Here is a 12290-nt window from a genome sequence, read left to right on the forward strand (position 1 = left end):
AGAAACAAGGAAATGAAATGAGGAGGTAGGCAGGGTAAATCACTCCAACCTCGTTTTTCTTCTGGAGCACTCAGCCCACACCCAGCCCAGTGACCTCTGGTACTTGGTTTTGAAGCTTTGCCTACCACAGAGCCCGGGTAGAGACGTTTTATGCTTTCCATGATCTCTGCCTTGCGCTGCTGCCGACTGCTCTCCTGCCGGTCAATCCGGGCATCCCCCAGCTGCTCCATCACTTGATTCAACTCCTTATTGATCTCATCAATCCGGCGTTTTGCCAGTTCAACCTCCTCTGTCAACTCTCCCTCCAGCTTCTTCTGTTCTTCCAAAGACTGCCTAAAGGAGTAAGGAGAAGGCACTTTGAGTTCTGGGCACTCTATACTCCTCTGTACCAAGGTGATCTTTTGAAGCAACTTGATGCAAAGCCCAACTGCTCATTCCTCCCCGTGCTGTGATTCAAACCCCTGCCCCCATTATTGCAAGGGTTTTGGCTCTTCCTGGCCCTTACTTGCTAGTGGCAATGTACTCCTCCAGCTTCTCAATACGCTTCTGGTTTTCCTCAATCTCTCGCAATTTCTGCTTTATCTTGGCCTACGGAAAGATTGAGGACACACATGAGCAAACATCAGGACCATATCTACCAGCATCTAGCATGGGGCTCTGACACTTTTAGATGAGCACCACTATTACAGGATACATCAGAAGAACAAGATGAGGACCAAGATAATTTAATCCTGCCTAATTTAATCCAATCTAGTGCCTCTAAATGTGTTGGATTATAGGTCCCTTCGATATCAGCCTGGCACCTCCATCTGCCTTGGACTACAACCCTACCTCCTCAGCCAGATCATGAGTATGCTGCTGTCTGATGGTGACAGGAATTGTAGCCCAACTCACTTGGATAGCACCAGATTGGGAATAGCTAGATGGCCTCATTCATATCCATTTGGGCTCTTACAATCCTTATTTAAGGTGGGTCATATCAAAGACACATCATCTTTTTATGTTGGCAGGGAATAAACGGAACAAAATGAGGAAGCAAACGAGGAGGACAATGCTGGATGTCATAAAAAGCAGATCATATCGTATTAGTAAGATGCTGTCAAACATCTTTGGGAATTTGCTCAGGCTAACCGATCATTCCAGAGAAAATCTGCAACATTTTCCTCAACAGATGCTGCTGCAGCATGATGTGGGTTTCTCTTCATGCAGCCTCACTGGCAGCCTAGTAATGCATGGTGGGATCTATACATTTTGCTCTCATTTACACATCTACTCTTGGTATTTTCTTCTAAAACTTATGTATCTTCTTCAGTTTTACAGAATATTTTTCAATCACCAATATAAGCCTGGAATGTAGTGTCTGAAACTGGATACCACATTCTCTAAGAGTTAGCCAAACCCATACAAATCACCATTTCTCAGCTCCTCCATTAACAGAGCCTCAGTGACACTGGCCTAGTTAAGATTGGCCTACATTCAGTCTTTTCATGGCCTCAAGGTGGCTGTCAACTCTCATTTTGCCTAATATTTCAAATTATATATAATACACATGCATATGTAAGCAGTTAATCCAACTTGTCACTTTTGGAACACCTGAAAAGCTCACACAACTTAGAAAGGCACAGAAGGTAGATTTTAGGGTAAGAATACATGAGTAGTTTCCATGGAGTATTTTGTTGAGATGCAGGAAAGAGATCATAAAATAAGGCACTTGGGTGGGATTCACTTTCCTTTCTTTTTTTACTGTAAAGCTAGACTTGAGGGCTCAGAAGTAATGGTGTGGCTGGAAAAAAAAATCCCAGTGATCTGAGGATTGGCTTCAGAGCTCTGCTATAGTCTGTTTTCTTCCCCGTTGGGATTACAAAAGAAATGCAAATTAAAATAAATGTTATTTTGTCCAGTTAGTCCAATATAAACTCAGTAAATCTGAGGCACTGAAACTGGATGAACTGGATGCAAAGTTTTTTTGTTTAATTTCTGGAATAATGCTTGCTATAGCAAGAAGAAAGAGTCAGCAAAGACAAATGAGTGCTGACCTCCGTTTCTACTTTCTTCCTCTCCTCTAGATCCAGGCGGTCTTGATCTGCCTTCTGGTCACGGTTGAACTTCTCTAATTCCTGGGCCAAGGTGGCTGCCCTCTTGCTGGCCTCCTCCTTCAGCCGATGGTATTTTTTTACCTGTTCAATATATGATGAAAGCAAGCAAAACAATAAACATAATTAGATCTGGGGGAGATCTACCCTAAAACCACATTCCCCAATTCAGCTGTCCTTTGCAAGAGAACAGCTGTCCAGTTGTTTAATTTTGTTCACAGCACTTACAAAGACTTATACTTCAGATTTCACACAGGCCGTACATTAACAATGCCAAGAATGTCCCCCATTATATTCCTTGAATATTTTTGCTGTCTGATGTACATTTAATGCATAAATAATTTCTTTCACCCCACTCGATCTATAAAGAATATGGAAAAGTATCTTATTCTACAGTAAAAAATATAAAGGGCATGTTCAAAATTATGATTCAACTTGCTGCCTCTCAACCAATTTCCAAGGTCCTTCTTCAGCCCCAAGCTTACAGAGCTGTCTCTTGGACAGGGAGTGGGGGGGATTGAAAATTGCACTTTACTGATAGCAATGGTGCCCAGATTATAAAATGCCCAACCAAGGAAGATATGACTCTTCTCTTCATTGCTGGCTTTTAGGCAGGTTTTAAAAACAGCTTTATTTCACAGCATTTTGTTCTCCTCATCCAGCTATGACTTTTTGTGCTTTTTGAACCCTAAATCACTCCTGTTTTCTTAGCTAATTAGTTAGGTATGAGAGTTCAGTTCAAACTGTTGTGATTTTATTATAGTGGATTTTAAACCCTGAGCACATTGTGATGCAGAAGGGCAGGCTATATAGAAATACATTAATCATTTAAAGTGGTCGGGTTTCAAATATCATGGTGGAAAAATCCTTGGAGAATCGAAGTATTTTCATCACAATCTCACATAAGTAGCTGTTTACATCCCAGTTCAACGTTATCTTATGGTATATAAGGCGCCATGCCTCCAGAAACATTTTATCTCATTGTCCTAACATTAAATTAATTTCAGCCTGCTTCTGACTCAGACTGTATTTTTTTTTGTAGTCTGCCTAAAATCATAAGCTTCTTTCTCAGCAGAAAGAGAAATTTATTATTTTTTTCCCCATGTCTGTGTCCAGAGCAGGGTTTGTTGATATCAAAACGTACCTAGAACCAATTTCTCTCCCATCCCCCCCTCTCCAGCAATATCATGGCAAGATCCCATTCAGTGGGTCCCCAGGCCTTGATCACACCTGGTTTTCTTCTAGTGTGAGATCCCGGCCTTGACTCTGGCTCTCCTCTTCCATGCGCTCTTCGAACTCCTGTCGGGCCTTCTCCACTGACAACATCTCCTTCTCCAGCTCATCCATGTCACCCTTACGCTTTTTGTATTGCTTCTGGGCATTCTGCAGGGACTTCTTTGCAGCTTCCAGTTTCTTGATTTTATGAGAAGTATTTTCTTTGGCCTTGATATACTGAGGCCGCTTCTGATTCAGTTCAGAATCCTTTTCCCTGTCAAAAAACTTTTCTTTAAAAAAAGAAACTTGACCGTTCTAATTTTATACAAACACAAGACACACCACTACTCTAAATTGTCACTCTAAAGGAAATCTAGTCTTTCTGATTGAACTAGACATGCTCCCACACAAGGCACTGAACTAGAACAGCCCGCTCCTCGGGAAAACTGCATTCTGCAGGCTTAAATAATAATAATTAAAAAAAACAATGTTCTTTAACAATTTAACAATCCTTCAATTCTGACAAGTAATTTGTAAGAAGAAATCAAAACCACAGATATTTTTAAGAGAGGAGTAGGCAAGCTGGTACTCTCCAGAGGTTGTGACTTCAATTTCCATCATCATCATCACTGTAGTTTCATAGGCATGAGATATCTGATCTATAGTAGATAATTTGGCTCAGTTTCTTGAGTTACTTATTCTGCAGGCTATCTAGTCTTTATGTGTTTTAATTCGCTGTCACAGACAAAGCCAAGTGTAGACTGCCCTTGTGGCTAGTCTGAGGCTCCATGGTCCTTATTCCTTAACAATGAATTGAAGTATTTTCAGAATTTACTGAGCTATAGATAAACTCAATCATAGTGACTTCTTATTCTGTGATGGGACCCAGAGGTGTAATAGAAAACAATGCAGGTCTCATGAGCCTGAATTCTGATACCCCTAAAACCATCACCATCAGCCTTACTTGATCTCCTTCTCGATTTGCTGCTGCTCTCTCATCACTTTGCCCAGCTCCTTCTTCCTATCCTTGAGTTCATCCTCCACCTTGTCCATGCGCTTCTTATCCTTATCAATCTCCTTGTTCTTGGACCCCAGCTCCTTGTTCAGCTTTTCAATTTCAGCCTCGTTGTGGTACAGCTTGAAGAGCTGGAGCTGGACTTGAGCTCGTACAACCTCATCCTTTAGACGCTGATATCGATCTGCCTGGCTCCCCAAAAAGCAAAGTGTTGAACATATCACACAGTCTAAATAAGCTCAAATTCCAACTAAGACAGCCTTCAAAAGAACCCTTAGCAATAGCATACACTTTAGGTAACAGCATTTAGGTTGGGTTCACACATTACATTAAGCCACAATTTTATTACCCTGGCTTCACTTATGCTAAGCCATATCCCATAATTGTAACCCACAATGGACACTGGATTCACATCACATACTAGAGCAAAACCACCACCACCACCACCACCAACCCCCCCCCCCCAGCACATTATGACTTTGTGCAATTGTGTTCAATGTGAGATTTCAAGGCTGAACGTAACTTCCAAAAACCTGGGTGCAAGGCAGAAACATGTTCAAAAATTGTTGAAGTTTTGTTACTGTCAGCAGGGGGATTTATTAAATATGTGACCAGGGAGTAATCAGCAGTTTATCTACATTCAGAAGAGAAAGATGCTAACAAAAAATATGAAGACACAAGACCAAACATAATTGATGAACAAAACAGGTTTCAAGATTGAGAAAAAGGTAAAATATTTGGGTGTTACTTTGACAAATATGAACTGTATGTTATTTCAAAATAATTATGTTAAGACATGGAAAGAAATTAAAAAAGATGTTAAGATGGGACAAATTACAATTGTCTTTGTTGGGGAAAATTTCTGTGATTAAGATGAATGTTTTACCTAGAATGTTATTTCTGTTTCAGGCAATACCTGTTCTGACAACTGATGTACTAATTAAACAGTGGCAGAAAGATGTATCTAAAAATATCTGGCAGGAGAAAAAATCACGAGTCAAATATAGGGTGTTACAAGATGCTAAAGAAAGAGGAGGTTTGGATTTACCTGATTTGAAACTATACTTCGCAGCTTGCTGTTTAGTTTGCTTGAAAGAGTGGGTGATGCTGAGAAATAGAAGATTATTGGAGCTAGAAGGACACAATTTGAGATTTGGGTGGCAGGGTTATTTCTAGTATGATAAAGCTAAAGTTAATGTTGACTTTTAAAATCATTTTGTTAGATGGGCCATATTGAGAATATGGAATAGATATAAATCCAGATTGTGTCTGAAAATACCTCTGTGACTCTTACCACAAGAAGCATATTATAGAAGAGAAATTATAACACAACATAAATGGTTAACTTATGGTGACATATTAGAATTTTCCCAGGGAGAATTCAAAATGAAATCAGGAGATGACTTGACATTAGAAGGATATACATGTCAATGACTTCCCTATGCACAATTATCAGAAATATTTAGATAAAACGACTTTTGGTTTTGAATACTCTGACTGAATTTGAAACAGGATTATGTACAAATAATGAACATGTTATTGCTAAAATGTATAAACTTTTATTGAGATTTAAAACAGAAGAACAAGTGAATGAATGTATGATAAAATGGGCCAAAAATGTTGTTTGACATACAGTTGGAACAATAGGAGAATATGTGGATGAAAGGACTGAAATTTACATTACGTTATAATCTTAAGGAGAATTTTTATAAGATGATGTATCATTGGCATTTGTCACTAGAAAAATTGTCTAAAATGTATAAAGGTACTTCAAATATATGTTGGAAATGTGAATAAGAGGGGACTTTTTATCATGATTGATAGACATGTAAAAAAGCTAAAAATTTTGGATCCAAATACATACATTCAGAGGATTTTAAAGATTAATATACAAATGAAGCCAGAGATGTTTCTTCTGGGACTGACTGACAAACAGTTGGAAAAAAACTCATTGAACTTTGCTTTTATACATGATAACAGCAGCAAGACTTTTATATGCACAATGGTGGAAGGATTTGACATTACCCGCAATGGAAGAGTGGATCATGAAAATGATGGAGCTTGCGGAGATGGCTAAATTGACAGTTTTGATCAGAGAAAAGATACTAAGTTCAATGCTGTTTGGAAACCCCTTTTGAACTTTTTGCATGAAACAGAAAAAAATAAATAAATTATGATATATGGGTTTGATGATTAGAAAAAATAGATAGGAAAAATGAGAGTTCTGTTGTAACCCTTGAGTAAGAGTTCAATTTAAATCTATAACTGTTGTAAAAGAAAATTGGAAGTCATTTCCTTATATGTCTTTTTTTTCTTTTCTTTCTGCACTTTTGACTTTGTTCACTTTTTCTTTTTTCCCTTATCTTAAATATTAGTACTTGTTAGTTTTTACTTTTGTTTAAAAATTTAATAAAGTTATTACAGAGAGAGAGAGAGAGAGAGAGAGAGAGAGAGAGAGAGAGAGAGAGAAGAATAGCTTAAAACTGAACCAAGTTTCTACTTTAACCAAATACAAAGTAAACAGAGGGGAATCCACCAAGCACCAGATCAATGATGCTGCGAACACAGGAAGTGTGGGTAGTGTGGTGCATTTGTTAAGGTGTCAGATTGGACCAGGGGATCCAGAGTCAGGTTCCCATGGAACCACAGAGCTCACTTGGTGACTATGAGCTAGTTATTTGGTTTTAGTCCAATTTATCTCACAAAGTTGTTGTAATAGGAATAAAATGAGGCAAGAGCATCCATATGCACCTCTGTGAACTCCCAGATAAAAGATGGGATCTAACTATGCTAACAAAGGCAGCTTCTAAAGTTACCTCCTCTTTCTCCTGTTTGGCCTCCTTACGCTCGGCTGCAATGTTCTTCTTGCGATGGTAATTGAACTGGGTGTCTTCCTCTGCCTTGACCATCTCCTTCTTGCGCTTGTCATACTCCTGAGCCAGCTCACCTGAGCGACTGATCTCTTCAAAGAGTGCTGTGCGTTCCTTGGGATTCTTCATTGCAATGGACTCCACTGCACCCTGGAATGTATTGATTTATTTAATTTATTCACATGGTTGCCCATCTCGTGAATGGGACTCTGGGCAGCTAACAACACACTAAAACAATAAAAGGCAATATTAGCAAAGAATAGAAAACCAGCAATGATCACTGATGATGAACCCTACAAAACAATAGACAGAAACCTCTCAATGGGCCATCTAACCTCTCGATCCCCAGGCCCTGAAACACATCCAGTTCTTCAGTGCTTTATGAAAGGCCAGCAAGGTCAGGACCAATCTGTCCTTGGTGTATGTGTGTGTGAGCGCGTGCACGCACAGTGTTCTAGAGAGCAGGCACTGTGACAGAGAAGGCAAGCTTCTGAGGTCTCATCAGATGACATTCTTTGACTGAAAGGACCCAAAGCGCGCCCCTCCTGTCAGATCTAGTGGGATGGGTAGAAACAACTGGGGAGGCAGTCCCACAAATAACCCAGCCTCAAGCCATGGAGGGCTCTATAGGTGACAACCAGCACCTTGAATTCCACCAAGAGGCACACTGGGAGCCAATGCAGCTTGCAAAGCAGAGGTTAACACTGGTCTACCGGAGTGCGTCCATATCTGCCTGCCCCACTGCGTTCCACATTAGCTGCAGCTTCCAGATAGTCTTCAATAATACAAAGTGACAACATCAGACCTAACATAATGTCCTCCTTTCTTCTAGTGCAATCTGAGTCAAAGGCATGACTCTGATATTCTGGATACCCATCAGTCCCAGCCACCACAACCAATGGAAAACAACTGCAAGAAATGTAGTCCAAATCAGCTATGGTTGCCTACCTTTGGTGAAAATGATAGGCAATAACTCTGAGGGATGGACATCTTCAACATTAGGTGTGTGGAGAATCAGTCTGAACTTCTACCTGCCTCTCCTACACTCCACTATTTCTAGAAGCCCAGCTTAGCGGGACAGCAGCACAATCTTCTCCAAGGCACAGGAGTCTGTCTTTCTCCTTCAGCACTCAAAAGAATGGCAGTATAATCTCACCTGGGCACTCTTTTTTAAATAAATGTTGCCCGTCACTAAGCCCCAAAATATTGTTCAGCCAAAACCTAGCCACCATCCTCCTTCCAGGATTGGACAAAACGACAATTGCTGTGGACTTTATACTACAGACACACAGCTCACCTATTTTGAATATACCCAAGCCTAAGCACAAACACTTCTGTTACCATTGCCAAATCAACAGAAGAGAAGTGCCAGTGAATTGGATTCTGTTCTGCTGACACTAAGAGACCAAGCAATTCAGTTGAACTCTAAATTAAATACACATACCTGGAAGACAAGGAAATTCCTAGCTTTGATTAGAATGCCCAGTTTTTCCAACTCTTCACTGTATTCACTCAACTGTACCACTTTGTTGTTTATTTTGTACTCTGACGAACTTCCTAAAAGATAAAACTCTCATTTACCTTCAACCAAAGAATAGAAACAAATCAGATGGTTGAGACCAAGGTGGGCTGTAATACTTTTCCAGTTTTTATAATGCCAAAACTATACAATTAAAGTCTTACAGGGAATATCCATGGAAAATATAAAAAAGAAAATGCAAAACAGCAGGATAGGATGTATTTAGAACAAGCAGTTATTTATAAATTGTTAGCAGTCATGATTTAAGAATACATTTGCTGCAGAAAACAAAGGCAAAATGTATTTGCAATTTTCTGAAACGGATAATACAAGAAGCACAAATAAGCATAATATTCAGAAAAAGAATAAGCACATTCAGAAAAAGTGTTTCTGACTAGATGATTAAGGCTGCAGTCTTATGCGTATTTGTAAGGATTATGCCCCAATCAATACAGTGGGACTTACTTCAGAGCCCATATCCATGGAATTGATTTACAATCCCATCCCAAAGAAACTTTATATATTTCTCTGAGGCAAGGAATCTCCCTCCACCTCTTTTTTAATATAAACCAGCCCCACCAATCCTTCAGAGATCCAACCACCAACTTTTTGCAACATGTGATAACAGAACCCCAACCCGTTCTAGATCTCCAAGCACCAAGCCTCCCAAGAGTTCCCTCAGACTATATTTCGTACTCACCCACGATGACTCTTGCAAAGGTGCGATCCTCAACACCATCTTCAGAATAGACCATGCTGACAAATGCCCGGTTGGCAGCTGGTTTCCCAACAGGGGCTCCATGAATCAAGTCTCGCAAAGTCTTTACTCTCAAATTACTAGTCTTTTCACCAAGCACAAAGCTGATGGCATCCATGAGGTTTGACTTGCCTAGATGAAAGACAGCAAATATATTGCAAACATGATATATTTTCATGTAAATGTGCTTAGTAAAATCTTGGACTGTCATTTCAATCAGCACCTGCCAGGCTGTTATCCTACAATTTTTATTCAATACTCATCTTTTCAGAGTGTTGTTTCTGCGCATGTGCAAGTTTTGAATTTCTCACATATAAAATATCTCCTCTGATTGGAAAGTAGGGGTGGTATTTTCTCAACCTCTCCATCCTTGAGTTTTTCATGTTTTACTGATATGAACTTTTCAATCCAGCCTATATCTACTATCTCCATCATGGTGAAGTGACTTTTTCTTGAGCCACATGCAGATGTAACTGATGTTATCGTCTTTGCTCCTTCTCATATGACTGAAACCTTCTGGTCAAAGATTAAATTTGCAATATTTGGGTGTATCCTCCAACTTTTTCACACACACATACAAAAAAAACCCCTTAACTATTTTTCACCAATGCCAACTCCACATTATGACATATATCATCTTTTCTTCTATGTTGTCCTAATTAGTTAGATGCCATCAGGTAAGGCTCAACTCCTAGTGACTGCATGGACAAATGCTTGCCAATTCAACTTTTCTTCAGACCTATACTATCACTTTTTAAATCTTGAGAAAGCTGAGCATTTTCCACAGCTGCACAACAAGCAGAAATGCAGCAGAAATACCCTTATGCAACTAAATATTGTATCATCTCCTGGCACTTGGCCCAACATGCACACAATTTTTTTTTTTAAACCCTCAATCCTATATTTAATTAACATTCCTGTTACTTAATCCCAAAATTCTGAAATCTAAGTACATGCATTTATTCACAGGCATCCCTTGTTATCTTGCCTGTCTATTTCCCGATGGAGCCCAACAGGTAGGCAGCTCCATAAACAGGCAAGGATGAGCAAATGGGCAATACTTTCAGCACAGTAGTGTTCGGTAATTCTAGTTAATACTGTTTCACAGCACTGAAACAGTATTAACTAGAATTTGTAACCATGGATTTCAAAGGTGCTGTCTTTCCACATGAGCATCTTGAAATACAAAAATGTGCTCAGAACTGAGACACATGCAGAAACAAAGGAGTGAGGTCTTCGGAAAGTAGAACATAAGCACAAAGTTTACATTCAGATGACAACCTGACCACTACCTGAATTGCAAAATGTATATGGGTAGTTCATATAATATAGTTTTGCTTCCTATTAAAAAAACCACACCTCCACACAGAAATTGTCACTCAGGTTTTAGCCTAAGCCTTCACCCTGCAATACTAGTTTTCTAAGTTGTGATGATGCATTACTTGCTGGAGAGAAATGTTCAATCATACCTACTCCCTCTCCCACATACAGGCTACATTCACTACAAGTCAGTTTATATCATCATCATCATCATCTATTAATCTTTTAAGCCTCCTTGACTTTCAACAACTCTGGGTGGCTCACAACAATCAAAGAAATTACAATAAAGTCAATAAAACATAAAAAAAATAAAGATAAAATATGGCAAGCCAAGTAGCTTTTATATGCATATATTGGTTGTTTGTTTTAGTTATTATTAATATGTGTTTATGTTGTATGCTGCCCAGAGCTACACTGTTAGAGTTGGGCGGCCTTATCAATCTTGAAATAAATAAATAAAAAGTGCAATGAAGAGAGGGGTCTCAATATATTTTATTTATTTATATACACACACACAATAAAATTAATCACATTTTTTACTACACTGTCTGAACCACACTATTACTTAAAATGAGCCATAACTGGCTGGCTTGCTTGGGCTTAGTATGCTACCAAGATCCAGCCCTATAGTTGTTTTAACCATAGAACTTATGATTTAATATGTTATGTGAATGGAGATAGTGTGCAGCCCAGATATATATGTCAATGAAGAAAGGGCTACATGGTAGTACCTGTGTTCACTAGGGATTCTTCCCTTCCCCCTTTCTGCATCAGATGCCAATTAGAATGTATCATGCAACTTCAGTGTTGTAACCAGGTACCTCTCCGCTGCACACCTGGGTACCTAAGAGCCGATAGTTTCTCTACATTGTTCTCACTGATGCCAGCCTAATTCTCTTCAACCCAGGCCAAGCAGCCAGAACTAACGATGCGGGAGCAATCCCAGAACAGCGACTCATTTAGAGACGCAGCATGCACCTCAGCGAGGCTTTGCTCTCACCGAAGCCCACCGACGGGAGCCTATGGGGGACTAAATAAAACTGTGTCCCCCCTCCCGCACCGCGACACGGATTTCCCTGTCCCGCCCCAGCCGAGGGTCGCGTACCAGATCCATTGGGCCCGATGATGGCCGTGAAGCGCCGGAAGGGCCCGATAATTTGCCGCCCCTTGTACGATTTGAAGTTCTCGATCTCGATCAGCTTGAGGAACCCCATGTCGCGAAGGCGAGAAGGGGAGCAGGAAAGAAGCGGGGACGGCGGGCCCGGACACGTGAAAAAAGGGCCCCTCGGACGGAACCTCTGGGACCCCGGCCCCGCCCACTGAAGCCCGCTTTCCACAAGGGCGGGCGCCCGGAAATCTCGCGACAGCTCACTACCACATTCTCAACGCAAAGCCCGGGGGCGCTCCATCGCCTCAGCCACACCTCCTTCGAAACACCGGGGGTTGATTGGCTGCCCCCGCCCGACGCGTTTTGTATACGAAGCTCCTCCCGCCCTCCACT

The 12290-nt window shown here is 40.4% G+C and overlaps 1 protein-coding gene across 1 annotated transcript in view; it reads right to left on the reverse strand.

The window, feature by feature from the left end:
* Positions 1-12136, reverse strand: part of SMC1A (structural maintenance of chromosomes 1A) — a 29529-nt gene extending 17393 nt beyond the window's left edge. Inside the window, exons 1-9 of the mRNA XM_007425731.4 lie at positions 11895-12136; positions 9413-9601; positions 8638-8750; positions 7140-7343; positions 4273-4511; positions 3324-3582; positions 2037-2177; positions 506-588; positions 126-333 (exon numbers count right to left, since the gene is read on the reverse strand). Coding sequence (XP_007425793.1) covers positions 126-333; positions 506-588; positions 2037-2177; positions 3324-3582; positions 4273-4511; positions 7140-7343; positions 8638-8750; positions 9413-9601; positions 11895-12003 — 1545 coding nt within the window. The 5' untranslated portion in view covers positions 12004-12136. The remainder of the gene's footprint in view (positions 1-125; positions 334-505; positions 589-2036; positions 2178-3323; positions 3583-4272; positions 4512-7139; positions 7344-8637; positions 8751-9412; positions 9602-11894) is intronic.
* Positions 12137-12290: the final 154 nt, after the last annotated feature.

Source organism: Python bivittatus, unplaced genomic scaffold, assembly GCF_059951505.1.
Source record: "Python bivittatus isolate LINGU-HERP-01145 unplaced genomic scaffold, Pbiv_v1 ctg000220_np1212, whole genome shotgun sequence".
In the NCBI taxonomy this organism is placed as follows: Eukaryota; Metazoa; Chordata; class Lepidosauria; order Squamata; family Pythonidae; genus Python; species Python bivittatus.